The following is a 15,042-nucleotide window of genomic DNA, read 5'->3' as shown; positions in this document are numbered from 1 at the left end:
CAGCTCTGATTGAATCCTGATCGATCACATTGCAGGTAAACACCGATTCTAGGGTTAATTCGTCTCTAAATCAATGTTTCTGATTCATTTGAGCTTTCTATTCTTACAAATTGGAGAATGTAGCCTCAATTACTGTTTGATTGATTCATTGATGTACAGTAAACACTTGTTTAATTGAATTGAAATTAGTTTCACCTTATAGAGTGTGTGTTGTAATCTGAATCTCATATAATCTAACACTTGTAATTAGAGCTGCAAGTCAAAACTGGTTTCAGTAGAGAGAATTACAAACCTACGCTTTCAGTCGGGTTGTAATAGTAATTTTAAAGGCTTTCATTGTCATCTAATTACTTACTCATCTCTCTTTATTTATTTATTTTCCCAATCTGTTAGAATCAAAGATCAACTTAAATCTGAACCAGTAGGAAGCACATTGACTGCATATATGCATTCTACTTCCAAATTCACATAGGCAAAATAATGTGCATAATTGCTTAATAGAAATTGGAACAAGTAAACTTTCATGTAACACACTTTAATGCTTTCATTACAAGTTTTCATATATAATAAACTTTTGGTTTTAGTTAGTGTTTATCAGGGATCTGTGCAAGGGCAAACTCCAATAGGCCTTCAACAATGAAAAGTATAATGTACAATGGAAAACACTCATTACTCCCCCCTAAAAGCCCATTTACCAGCATTACTCCATCGTATGCGGATTATGTCCCAAATTCTGCAATTGGGCCTGGGCCTGGGCCAAAAGGTCCACCGAAGTATAGAAATGGGAATCCACATCATCAACGTACATCCTCTGAAAGCTTTCTGATAGAAGAACAACCTGATTGGCTGGATGATCTTCTTAACGAACCCGAAACACCTGTAAAACGAGGGCACAGGCGTTCATCAAGTGACTCCTTTGCATACATGGAAGCTGCTAATGCTGCTTACATTGAGCATCAAGCACAAACCGAAAACCGTTTGAGAAACTTGAGCCCTGCTCCTTCATGGGGATCTCAAGACTTTGACTTGTATAAAGATTTTCAAACCCCGTCTTTTTATGCGGATCCGAATGCGATGTTTAATAATAAGAATCGTGCATCGACACATAACTTTGTTCTTCAACGTTCTAAATCTCCCGGTTCTTCACGAGAAGGCGATAAAAATACCTCCATTGCAACTGAGAAGAAAGAAGCAGTTGAGTCTGCAAGGAACGATCCGGATACTTCTGAAAGAAAAGATCCTACTGGCAACAAGGGTTCCACATCAGAAACAGACACAAAACGGGCCAAACAGTAAGCAAATTTACTAGCTGATTTCTTTCTCTGTTGGTTAATGGTTATATAAGACAAATGACCCTATCCAATAGCGTCTTAGTGATAAGTGTTCCTATAGTGTTGGCATACTCGAATAGGCTTGTAAAGGAACGAAACGTTCAGTGAACTATTTCGCAGGAAGTTCATTTATGTTTGTTTATTTAATAAACAAACGAACATGAACACAATTTTTTGTTTAGTTAATTAAACAAACTAACATGGACAAATGTCTCATTCGTTCATTTACATTCATGAACGTTTGTTTATGTTCGTTCATTTACATTCGTTTATGCTCATTTATAGTTCATTCGTATAAATATTCATTCAAATATATTTATTATTAATATCAATTTGATTTTCATATATTGAATCCCTTTGTTTGGATATATTTCCAATTTTGAAATGTTTGATGTTACGATGATATTATTTTAGACTTTAATTTGGATATTCACGTTTACTTTCAAATCGTGTTCGTTTATGCTTGCTCATTTATGTTCATTTGTATTCGTTTATATTCATTTTTGTAATTTACGGACATTTGCGTTCGTTTACGTTCGTGAACCATTCGTTTAGGATATTAACGAACAAGCATAAACGGACACGAGGACGAGCACATTCATTTTCTTAACGGACAAACATGAACAAGAAAATCCATTCATTTTGAATGTTCATATTCGTTTGTTTGTTCAGTTAAATTTAAGTGAATGATCGTGTTCTTTCGGTTCATTTACTTATAAAATGAACCTATCTAATAGCATCCATTAATCCTATAATGACCTAATACAGGCAATTTGCTCAACGTTCGCGGGTCCGGAAGCTTCAGTATATTGCTGAGCTGGAAAAGAATGTACACGCTTTACAGGTAGATTAGAACACGAAAAATATTACTTTTTATATGTATGTCTCATTGTCTCGTATCTATTCAAACCAGGTCATATTAATATATTATATCCGCTATGTTTGCAGGCAGAAGGTTCTGAGGTGGCTGCTGAGGTGGAATTTCTAAACCAGCAAAGTCTTATTCTGGGCATGGAAAATAAAGCGTTAAAACAACGGTTAGATAATTTGGCTCAGGAGCAACTTATCAAATACAGTGAGTTTCTATTAGAATCATCTATTTTTGTTATTGTAGGGGTATGGTACTAAACCCGGTTTTACAACCCTAAATTTATTATGTTTGGCTTATTTTATTATATGGACTAATACAATGTTATTGGGCTGAGGGGGTTTTGTGGAGGTAACCCTAACTGGGCTAGGCCCATTAGGGTACCATGATGGTGGCCATGAGGCTCTCTATATAAGGAGGTCTCCACCTCCTTGTTAGAGGGTCATGCTCAATAAGAGCCACCACCCTATTTTTGTGTCTGTAAACAAGAGATCCTGAGGATTTCTTAGCAGTCACCTCCACACCCCCGAAAAGCCATTGCAGGTCTCAAGCAATCGAAGAAGAAGATCAAGTCGTGGTTCTTTTCATCTCGAAAATCCGTGGGAACATCGTCATGGATCAGGTCAGATTCATTTCATGCTTCGACATTGGCGCCATCCGTGGGACGGCAACGAACTACCCTTCGATTTTCGTCTCGGCTGTCAGATCTCTCCCAGGAAAAACCCAGATCTGGAAGTTTACAGAAAAAGTCTTCAAGGCTTGTTCTATTAAAGCTCAAAAAGATCCATAGATCTAAAAGAGGCTTCCAGATCTGTGCAAAAAAGAAACTACCTGATTCGGATGATCAAGCCTCCGGATCTGTGATGGTTTTAAATTCTCTCCGCTACGAGCTTCAGATCTATCTAGATCTGATTTACAGATCTAGATCTAGATTACAGACCTGGATTTTAGGTTTAAAATTACAGATCTAACTCTCAAATTGTAGATCCAAAAATTACCAGACTTCCGCCGCCATGCACGCGCGCTCGCGGATTCTCACTCCGCAGCCATGCATGTGCCACCGCGGGAACCACCATGTGGGTTTCGCGCAAAAGACCTCCACCATGTGGGTTTTGCGCAGAAGACTGCCACCACGCATGCTCGCCAGCGGGTCACCATTCCGCCGACATGCGTGAGCGCCCGTGGAAACCACCGCGGGAACCACCATGTGAGTTCGAAAGACGACTCAATGCTTTTGGTTTTACGTAAAAGTCTCCAACGCCATGCAGGTGCGCGCAACCCTCTACCATGCGTGTGCGCAACTCTCCGCCATGCACGCGCGCTCGCGAGTCACCACTCCGTTGCCGTGCATGCGCACGTAAGGCCAAGCGCCAAACTTAAAAGGTTGGGAATCCTCATAAACCCATAAGGCCAAGCGCCAAACTTAAAGGTTGGGAATCCTCATAAACCCATAAGGCCAAGCGCCAAACTTAAAGGTTGGGAATCCTCATAAACCCATAAGGCCAAGCGCCAAACTTAAAGGCTGGGAATCCTCATAAACCCATAAGGCCAAGCGCCAAACTTAAAGGCTGGGAATCCTCATAAACCCATAAGGCCACGCGCCAAACTTAAAGGCTGGGAATCCTCATAAACCCATAAGGCCACGCGCCAAACTTAAAGGCTGGGAATCCTCATAAACCCATAAGGCCACGCGCCAAACTTAAAGGCTGGGAATCCTCATAAACCCATAAGGCCACGCGCCAAACTTAAAGGAATCCTCATAAGCCCATAAGGCCACGCGCCAAACTTAAAGGTTGGGAATCCTCATAAACCCATACGGCTTCGCGCCGAATACAAGACCGAACGCGGCTCCGCTCCGCTCAACACGCCGTCATAATTAAACCTATTAACACAGGCCACGTCATATGCGCGCCACCGCGGGTCAACCATTCCGCCTTTCTACATGCGCACCGCCATGATGCTTGAGCGCAGTCGCATATCACATGCTCACGCACCACATATGCTCACGCACCACATATGCTCACGCACCACATATGCTCACGCATATTACATATGCTTACGCATCACATGCTCACGCATATCACATCAGCGCATGCAACATCTGCGCGTGGCGCATGACACAAAGTCTACGCGCACGCGCATGCAACATCTGCGCGTGGCGCATGACACAAAGCCAAAGCCTATGCGCAAGCGCATGAAACATCTGCGCATGACACAAAGCCAAAACCTATGCGTAAGCGACACAACAAATGAGAATAGTCTAATCCCAAATCAGGATAGGGACAACTTTATTTTAGCAGCAATGAACTAGGGGACTATCGTGGTATACCACCACTACATTATCGCGATGGAAGACATCCGAATCTTAGGGCGGGAGCCTAACAATATCCCAAACGGCCACGCGCTAATTTGATATGTTTTTGCAGGTTCGGCTACGAGTCGCACAAGCACATATGACATCATTATTATCTGGCCGATTGCGCCTCCATTATTATTTTGAAAACAAGCTGGGATAGTCATCCTGCGTAGAAGAGGCCCTTGTGGGCCAGTCATTATCGTCATATTATAGCTCATAAGCCGCAACGTGCGCAAGCTTCATTATTTTTATAGCTGGTAAGTCGCCTCGCGCGCAGGCTTCATTATTCTTATAACTCATAAGCTACCCCGCGCGCAAACTATTAAGCATCATTATCGAGATGCGCGCTCTATCTTCTATCAGGCCTCGCGCCACTATCGTAAGTCGACATTGCGCGCAAGCTTCATTTTTTTATAGCTCGTAAGTCGCCTCGCGCGCAAGCTTCATTATTCTTATAGCTCGTAAGCTACCTCGCGCGCAAACTATTAAGCATCATTATCGAGATGCGCGCTCTATCTTTTATCAGGCCTCGCGCCACTATTGTTATGATTCGTGCTATATCTTATTCATGCCTGTGCACCATCATTATCATAAAGATCACAACACGTCACCATCATGGAGAAAACCTCCCAAAACTCAAAGACCATAAAGACAAGGCCGAAGAAAAGGGAAAAAGCCGCCTCATGTCCTAACACACCTTATAAAGTCCAGCGCTCCACCTAAACGCTTGCACGCCTAGGAGCAACACTGGACTTGGGGGGCTTGTAGGGGTATGGTACTAAACCCGGTTTTACAACCCTAAATTTATTATGTTTGGCTTATTTTATTATATGGACTAATACAATGTTATTGGGCTGAGGGGGTTTTGTGGAGGTAACCCTAACTGGGCTAGGCCCATTAGGGTACCATGATGGTGGCCATGAGGCTCTCTATATAAGGAGGTCTCCACCTCCTTGTTAGAGGGTCATGCTCAATAAAAGCCACCACCCTATTTTTGTGTCTGTAAACAAGAGATCCTGAGGATTTCTTAGCAGTCACCTCCACACCCCCGAAAAGCCATTGCAGGTCTCAAGCAATCGAAGAAGAAGATCAAGTCGTGGTTCGTTTCATCTCGAAAATCCGTGGGAACATCGTCATGGATCAGGTCAGATTCATTTCATGCTTCGACAGTTATCATGTGACTAATTATTTTTAAAAGAATCCAACAACCTCATGGAATCAACTTGTTTCATCAGTGGAGCATGAAGTTCTTGAGAGGGAAATAGGGAGACTGCGTGCCTTATATCAGCAACAGCAACAACCACCACCACCGCCACCAAACCACCGGCAAACCGCCAGCAAGGATAAACTCGAAGCTCAATTTGCAAACCTTACTTTGAAAAAAGATTCTGGTTCTACAAGTGATGTGACCGGTCCACTCCAAATATGATCCAACTGCAAAACAACCATTTGCAAGTTTCTCTAGTTTATTTGCCTTTTGGGGCCCGGCCCATGTCTATATCGGGCCAGGCTGTTTCTGTTTTGCTAAATTTAGTATCTTGCTCTGCACCTAGTAGTCAGTTGGAGACTCGCCGGAGGTGGTAACCATAGAACGTCACATGTTCTCGCGTATGCTAGTTGATAATTATTTTGTGCAATGTTGTTTGGAAATTTGTTTAATTATTGCTCTCGGTGGTGACGTTTCTTAATTGAACTTGTTTTTGTAATTGTTGTAGTTAGAAGTGTGAGACAAAAGCTCTACCAGATTTGATGTTTTGTTTTTACTTTAGTGAGGCGTTGAGGAAAGTTTAAATCTGGGTCTGACACCAGAAGAACTGAGCTGATAAATTTATTTTATCTATTTGAACATTTTTATCAGGTTGAATAAACGTTCTAAAGATTATAGTTTTCAACAAGAGGAACAATAAGCATGCCTTTAATTTCATAATTTGTGAGAATGTATGACCATGACACTTTGTACTTGCAACAAATTTTGGAATCTTGGAAATGTCTTGCGAGAAAAAAATAAAATATAAGCTTTTATTAACCTTGGTAAATCAAGTTGATTAACGGGTTAAAATGGGTTTGTGTCCAACTTGATTCTTGTCAAAGCGGATGTGTTCGTTTACCAAAGAAAAAGTTATCTGAAATGAGTTCACCTACTATAATTGATTTATAGTAGGGTGGCGGAGGACGATGAGGTGAAGCTGCGGCAAAGGGAGAGGGATGAAAGCGAAGGTCGGGACGGTGGGGGTGATGTGGTGGCGGGTAGTGCGTCAGTAATTGTGTTGCTACAGGTCGCTTCATGTCATCGTTTGCACTTCAGCTACGGGTTGGGGTCAGGTCAAACTGGTTGGTTAACATTATGAAACTGGGTTTAAAACAAGCCTCAAACAATTTCAAGTTTCAATGGGATTCAAGTTAATGTCAAGTATCAAATGGTATCCGGGTAAGTGTCAAATAAAGAAAGAAACTTCCTTGGCTCATTTGCATGTTATAACCCAGATTTGACCGATTAGCTAGACAGAATCTTCTTAAAAACACGAACATGCAAACCATTTAACAATCTTTTGAGACGCCAAATCTTACTATTTAACAAAACAAAAATCTTTGAACTTTGTGGGTACTTTAGAAAGATAGATCTTGTTACCAAAAGGAAGGGTTTCTTTGGTTATGAATAAAGTACTTGAAAATGAAATGGGAAAAGGAAAACCAAAAGCATCATCTATATCTATGTGATTATGAAATCCCCACAAGAATTCTTCATAGCTGAGGGTGCATTTGAAAACAAGAATCTTGTTACAAAACGGTGCTACATTCAATAATATATTAGAGATATATTTAGAGAATAAGTTTATTTAGGTGAAGATATTTGATGTATATAGGTTCCGATATTATCTTTGTATTATTGCCTATATAGAGGGCACTCTTGTTAATATGAGACCAAGCATTCACATTATCTTATCATTCAATATAATATACCGACGACTCAAACAAGGTCAACCATATCTTTGGTTTTGTGAAGAAGGAAGGTCAAGGTTCAAGAAAGAATTGTCACAAACTCACAGTTCTGTGATAATTTCGGAAGGCTATTGCCTATCCCAATCCTGTCTACAAAAATTTAATCAGTATCAATATTATGTCTTCTTGTAAGACCTGTGAATGAACAGAGAAGTTCACTTATGCCGTTTATTTAATATTTTAATAAACAAATGAACATGAACATATCTCTTGTTCGTTCATTTATATTTGTGAACGTTCGCTTATATTTATTTGTTTATGTTCTCGTTTGTTTGCATATTCATAAATATTTTTAAGCATACTAAAATGTATTATTAAATTTAAATATCACCAATTAGAATTTAGTCTACTTTTATTTATCTTTTTAGGTCCAAGATATTGATGTTTGTTCATCTATGTTAATTGTTAAGTTATGCTCGTTTGTTTACGTCCTTGAGATGAACTGTTCTTTATACTATTATAACAGACAAACATAAGAGAACACGAACACACTCATTTTCTAAAGGACGAACACAAACAAGAAACTCCGTTTGTGTAGTTGTTCGTGTTTGATCAAAGTTAAACCAACAAACACGAACATTCCCCATACGTGTTCGTTTACGGGGCTACATTTTGTTGATAAAAATATGACTGAGCATAAGTAAAAGTACGAAAATTTATGCCCAATTGCCTTCCATTTGACTTTATACACGGGTCAACGCAAAAGTGATCGCGCATTTGAGTTGGAAATAAGTAACACCAATCATGCAACCTTGTCTTACATATTATTATCATACATTTTATCAAATTGAAGTTACCGGCAATAAAATTATTACCTTGAACATGATCACACTTGCTAATATTGTAAGACATGTGAACATTATATAATATATGGGGGGAGACAACAGCCGTATGGAATGTGTCAAGTGCCTGCAGACGATATTAATAACCAAAAGCAGAGTAGTAACAAATGTTGTTGTTTGAATGTAATAACTTAAGAGCGAATTACGCCAATTGTCTATGTGGTATGTCAAAATTTCACTTTAGTCTTTAAGCACGAAAAATTACGGTTGAAGTCCCTACTTTTCACTTAAGTTGAACTCCTATAGTCCTTGGCATGGATGGCCGCCAAAAAAGGGCATTACTTTTCAAATGGCCAATTTAACCCTCTGTTTAAAGTAAAAAAAAAAAAAAAAAGAGTGGTGATGATGTGGGGTTTTTGTCATTTGGTTTCTTTTAAAGGTAAAAATGTAACTAGGCACCAACTCAAGAGATTTTTAGCATCCATCCATGCCAAGGACGATAAGCAAGTAACTTGAGCTGACTTTAGAGACTAAAGTTGTAACTTCACATACTTAGGACTAAAGGTGAATTTTTTGCATACCACATGGATTATTGGCAAAGGAAATTAGGAGTTGTGTACCTTATTTAAATAATTTATTTGGGTGATGACATAAAGCCAAACAATTAAGGTAAAAGCCCCTCATATTTGCAAAGGAAATTAGGAGTTGTGTACCTTATTTAAACAATTCATTTGGGTGATGACACAAAGCAAAACAATTAAGGTAAAAGCCCATGTTTGAGGATATACAAGTTGATTCATTCCGGATAAAGTAAGCTTTAAAGCAATCCCTATTGCTTTAACACTCATCACCTGAAACAGGAAAATAAACAGGGGTTAGAGGTGGCAATTTGGACCCGTTTACTTATGAACTAGTCAAATTAGGTTGATTTTAATCTCAAACAGGTCAAACAAAAAAGTGGCTAAAAGGGGATTCGGTCAAACAGATGGAAAGTAACCATAGTACACATCCTTATGCAAAGACTCTTAAAGCTATATTTAAGATTTAGATTATTATCGTAATGGTATTTTTTATTTTTTTTAATCATCTTTATTGCATTAATTATTAAGAAAATTTTAAAATATAAAAAAAGTGTTCTCATGGAACCGAATAACCAGACCCAATCCAAAACCAACGGTCTTATGTTTCTTTTTAAACCAAAAGAGTGAGTTTGTTATTGAAATTATAAATGATATTTGTTGTATTTGAATGCTAAGAAATATATAAGAACTAAGTAATTGGTGTAGACCAAAAATTTTAGACGCAAACGTGTAATTATCAGTTAAGCATTATTTAGCATAAACTATCAGGCTCAAAGTTTTATGGCAAATCCATAACTTTTGGGCCGCCATTTTTCGACCCAAAAATTTCAAGCCCAAACGGCAAAACCATAAAAACCAAATCTACTGTGAAAACCGAAAACGAACCGATGCATATCAACAAAGAACCAACTAACAAACAAACTCCAATGTAGCACATTATGTGTGTCTGACCATATGTCAGTATATAGTGAAACAAACTTATAAGAATAGCTATCAACACCAATGCTGCATTATGAGTTGCAAAACAAATAATCAAAACCAATTTAAAAAAAAATCCAAGAAATAAATCATAAATTAAAAAGGCAAGTTTGTTACCTGGCTCGATAGCAATATGCCATGCTTCTATAACTTATTCAATAGGCCCGTTCTAGGGGAACATGGAGAATGATTGTGGTGGACCCCCACAACACAGAACACAACCAAGAATTCCAAAAATGTGTAGCTTTTATAGTTATATAATATGTGCAAGTACTATGCTGCAATATGGCTATATGTTTACAACTTTACATGTTACACAAGCACATAAAGACTAAATTTTAGGGGTTTTGTCTTGCCTAATAAGAATCTTGAGCGCCTCGAGTGAAGATACCAGAATAGCTGGGTGCAAAATTTTCTGTTTCTCCAACAATCACTGGCGTGACAAAATCACAAAAAAACGCTTAAATTCATGTTAACATGATAATATTTTCATTGTAAGTCATTAAACATAAAAAACAAATGTACTCACTTATTATCATGATTCATGACGACCCACCATAACGGCTCTCGTATAAGTATGAATATCCTCCAAAGCCTGAAAAGAAATGGAAAAAACTGGTCAATGAGGAGACTTGAAGTAAAGGGTTTGCTTGATTATAAGATTCTATAAATATATACACCACAAATGAGGAGTGGAGTTTGTTGTTACACACGGAATCATGAAATGTGTGTGTAAATTTTTCCCAATTGATGTCAATTATAGTTAAATGATACGAACAAGCTGGTCTCATTCACTCTTATTTTTGTTTATTATTTTTTTTTTCATGTTTGAGGGACCATTGTGGTCTTTTGGTATTTTCTTAGATGTCTTGTGTAAACTTGAAATTATGGTTTGGTTTTTAACCTAGTATCGCCGCTAACTTCTGATTCATTCAGAAATTAGCTTTCCTTCATTCTCTCAAATTGTCTTCTTTTTTTGCCCTATCAAGGGTATCAGAGTTGTTCCGATCCCTCGTTAGAACCCTCACCACTCATCATGACGAACACCCGCAACCAAGATCTCGACAAGGCTGTCAAGGAACATGATAAGGCAATCTCAGATATTCAAGCGTCCTTGGAAACATTGATGAAACAACAAGAGCAGTCCATGAAGCAGCATGAACAATCTATGAAGCAACAGGAGCATATTCTGAACCATGTTAAGGACCAGTCGAGTGGAGCTTTCTCCACAAGGATTTCTTTCGGTAACTTCGGCGAGGGGGAGTCCCGCCCTAACCGTCCCATGCGAGTCGGAAAAGTGGAATTTCTGCGATTCTTGGGAGAATATGTGGAGGCATGGATATACCGTCGTGAAGACTTTTTTATTCTCAATGAGACTCCAGACAACTTAAAACTAAGGTGCGCGATGGTCCATCTTGAAGGTGAAGCCATACAATGGCACTAAGCTTTTATGAAAACCAGGGGAACCACAGTTGCAAAATACCCTTAGGATGACTACGTTCAAGCTATCTCGAACCGGTTTTCAGCCACAATGTTTGAGGACCCTTTAGAAGAACTTGCAATGCTGACACAAACCGGGTCACTAAAGGAGTACAACAACGTTTTTGACAGCCTACTTATCAAGGTAAATCTTAGTGAGGCCCAAGTTGTTACTTTATATTTGAAAGGTTTGAAGGAAGAGATTCGAGGGCCGGTCAAGATGTTTAAACCCACCACACTACATCAAGCTTATGGGTTAGCCAAGACCCAAGATCTTAATAATGTTAAGATGGATAAAAAAAATTAAACTAATGAGTAGCAGAACCGGGTTTGTGAAAGGGGGTGATACTAGAATTACGCCACCGTCTAATGCCGCCAAGTTACCGCTTCATCCTACCCACGAGAAACGGAAATCACTCTTGCCAAACCGAACCAGCGCCGTCTCTCAAGTAAAGAAATGGAAGCCAAACGGGCAAAAGTAGAATGTTTTTGGTGTACTGAAAAGTTTTCGCCAGGGCATAAATGTTGGAATCGATCTGCCCAAGACACATATTTGAATTGACGTGGCTAGTACGTTATGATCCAAGTCGGGTCATACCCAATGACAAGCTAGACAAACGCCACGATATTTATTATTAGATATGATCTAAGTAATAAATATCAACACTTATAATATTTGAAAAATGAGTTTTCTAAATATTTGCAATTGTGTGTTAAATAAATTATGTGTATAATTTATATTTTGAGTAATTTTATTTATTTGGATAAATAACAAATATGGTTTAAAATAATAATAAAAAAATTGTTTATGCTTTTTTTTTGGGGGGGGGGGGGACCCAAAGGTGGGCCGGCCCCCCTCCTTCCTCTCTCTCCTGTTTTTTATTCCCAGACATGCAAAAGAAAGGGGTTGGTGGATCATAATTTTTTTTGAAGAACACAACCATTTTTCTCTCTCTCACACACACATCTTTCTTTTCCTTCTCTCTACTTCGGCTGAGAACAAAGGGAAGAACAAGGAGATTTGCAAGAGTGTTACTCCCTAGAAATTTGGTATTTGTTAGAACTTGTTCGGATATACAAGCTTGAGGATTTCCTTCATTGGAATCTCGCCATTCATATCTTCATCTTTTTCTAAATTTCTGGACTTGAAGGTATGTTTATTAGACACTCTATGGTTGGCTTTGATAGTGTGTGAATCGTATTTGGATCTTGACATTGGGTTTAACATAAAACGGGTTTTATGAGTATTTGGTAAATACGATTTAAAATTTATTTCCGCTGCGTTTTCCTAATAAAAGGGTTTATTTGGACTTAGATAATCTTGCTAAAACCCAACAATGGCATCAAGAGCCGCTTATACGATTACATGCTTCAAAATGGGATCTAAAGTGTTCGGGTTTGATGGTATTCTTTACCATATTGGCCGAAAACTTTAGGCATATTGGTTGCCCCTTGTTTTTTTTTCAAGATTGTACCATATATGCATGTGGTAAATCTGCAAAAATTGGTCATTTGGCTGACAAATTTTGTTCGGGCAGAATCTGTGTTCTTCAGCTTTGGCCGAGAACTCAATGGTTGAAAACCATGGTTCTCGATTTGGCCGAAGACACCCGAAACCCTGTTCTCGGTTGGCCAAGAACTCATGGTTGGGAACCATGAGATTTCGGTTGACCGAAAACTAGTTCTCGGTGTTGACCGAGAACACTAGGTTCTCGCTGGACCAAAGTTTTCGGGCCGAAAACTCTGAAGCTTTGGTTTTGGTCGAGAACTCTTTGTTCTCTGTTTCAGGCCGAGAACTAAGGGCCAATAGGGAACCATTCTTGTTTGGTCAAAGGTTGACCTGCTTGTTTGGATGTTCATAACCTAGCCATGACCTTGTGTATATTGAAGTGATTTGTTGTGATTTATTCATTTGGTTGTAATATTCGTTATTCGGGTTTGTAATCTACTTATTCATTTCAAATGGTTTGTAATAATAAGTAGAATATTTGTATTATGATATATTTTGTAAAACAAGATGCAACTACAACACCACTTTGGCGGGAGCCCAAGTGGAAGCCAAATAAGGAGAAAGGATCACAACAAGAGGTGAACGCTTGATGCATATGGATGTGAAGTCAAGTGAGAGTTCACCATCACATACCTTGTGTCATGCTCGTCCCTTAGGAGAGACCTTTTGACACACTTGTTTCGGTCAGCAAGTGTTGTCAACTTTAGATGGCTATGGTTATGGACTTATGTTATTTATGCTTGTGTGGTTGATTTAATTATGTTCTATCATATTTGTATATTTTGTTAACTATTAAAATCAACGACTTGCATAAAATTGATTCCTTGAAATTATTAAGTTATAAATGGTTTTATTAACTATTAATGATTTCATAATAAAATGGGTTTTATTAAAAGGAATTTGAAAATGGGTTTTCACAAGGGTACCATACAATGCTTTTGTAAGATACACAAAATAGTTTCCCAAATCTAGAATTTTGAAAAACTTAAATCCCTTTAAAAACATAATCCCTTTAATACAAGTTGAACACCATCCTTTTATACGACACTAGAGTCACTTGGAGACTTGATGTGGGATAAAGGTCATCTAACCACATTTAAGAAAACTTGTGATCTTGAGGTGAATTTACAATACTTGTGGGATAAAGGTCACCTAACCACTTGTATGTGTAAACTCACACGTGTGTGTAAGTAGGACGACTTGATTTGGAAACCATATGAATAGGGTCACCGAATCATGGCGTACAAAGGTGTTGATGGGATTAAACATGCTAACTAAACATATGATGTATAACCGATCCCATAAAGCTATAAGTTGCAAAGGGTTGCAATTGTCAAGCGTTGACTACTTTGTTAATTTGAATAGTAGGATAAAGGTCACCTAACTACTATTTGAATGAAACGTTGGGTTCTAGATTTTAATCATTAAATTGTCTTGGAGACATTAAAGGGTATTAACGATTAAAATTTTATTGATATCGAAAATACTAAAATTGAGCTTTGTTAAATTCCTTAATAGATGGCCGCAAACAACCCACAGAACGCTATTATCCTACCCGTGCATAATCTATCACTTAGATCCATTCTGGACAAGGATCGTCTGAACTACAATAACTTTATGAATTGGTATCGAAACTTGAGAATTGTTCACAAGAAAAAGAAGAAATCCTATATTTTGGACGATCCTATTCCCGATAAACCTGATGTCAATAACTTGGATGCCTATGCGGGTTGGTTAAAATACACCGAGGATTCGGTGCAAGTTTCTTGCCTCATGTTGGGAACAATGATTCCCGATATCCAAAATGATTTCAAGAATCATGGGGCATATGACATGATCACCCAGCTTAAGGAAATGTTCCTTACTCAAGCAAGGGTGGAACGCTTTGAAACGGTTCGAGCGTTTCATGCATGTCGTATGGAAGAAACCCAATCTGTCTCATCTTATGTACTTAAGTTGAAAAGCCACATTGATCGGCTTGAAAGGCTTAATTGTCCCATCTCAAAAGAGTTAGCCACAGATTTGATCCTTAATGGCTTAACTAAAAGGTTTGAGACATTCGTTATGAACTACAACATGAACGATGGGACAAGAGCATTGCTGAGCTTCATGCAATGCTCAAAGCAGCCGAAGCCGGGATGGGTAAAAAGGTTTTAC

At 38.6% G+C, this 15,042-nt stretch overlaps 1 protein-coding gene and 1 pseudogene across 1 annotated transcript; one reads left to right on the top strand and one right to left on the bottom strand.

Moving 5' to 3' along the window:
* Positions 1–595: 595 nt before the first annotated feature.
* On the top strand, positions 596–6,318 carry LOC143599121 (uncharacterized protein At4g06598-like). Its single transcript, XM_077077157.1, has 4 exons — positions 596–1,292; positions 2,100–2,175; positions 2,280–2,406; positions 5,791–6,318. Exons 1-4 carry the CDS (start codon positions 637–639, stop codon positions 5,982–5,984), a joined length of 1,053 nt encoding a protein of 350 aa, XP_076933272.1. The 5' UTR covers positions 596–636; the 3' UTR covers positions 5,985–6,318.
* Positions 6,319–7,523: 1,205 nt separating this feature from the next.
* Positions 7,524–10,435, bottom strand: LOC143599123 (putative magnesium transporter NIPA3; annotated as a pseudogene).
* Positions 10,436–15,042: the final 4,607 nt, after the last annotated feature.

Source organism: Bidens hawaiensis, unplaced genomic scaffold, assembly GCF_021521415.1.
Source record: "Bidens hawaiensis isolate Kalapana, Puna unplaced genomic scaffold, B.hawaiensis_p1.1 tig00051520_1, whole genome shotgun sequence".
Classification (NCBI taxonomy): Eukaryota; Viridiplantae; Streptophyta; class Magnoliopsida; order Asterales; family Asteraceae; genus Bidens; species Bidens hawaiensis.
The sequence above is the reverse complement of the archived record's forward strand: the minus strand, read 5'-3'. Positions and strand labels throughout refer to the sequence as shown.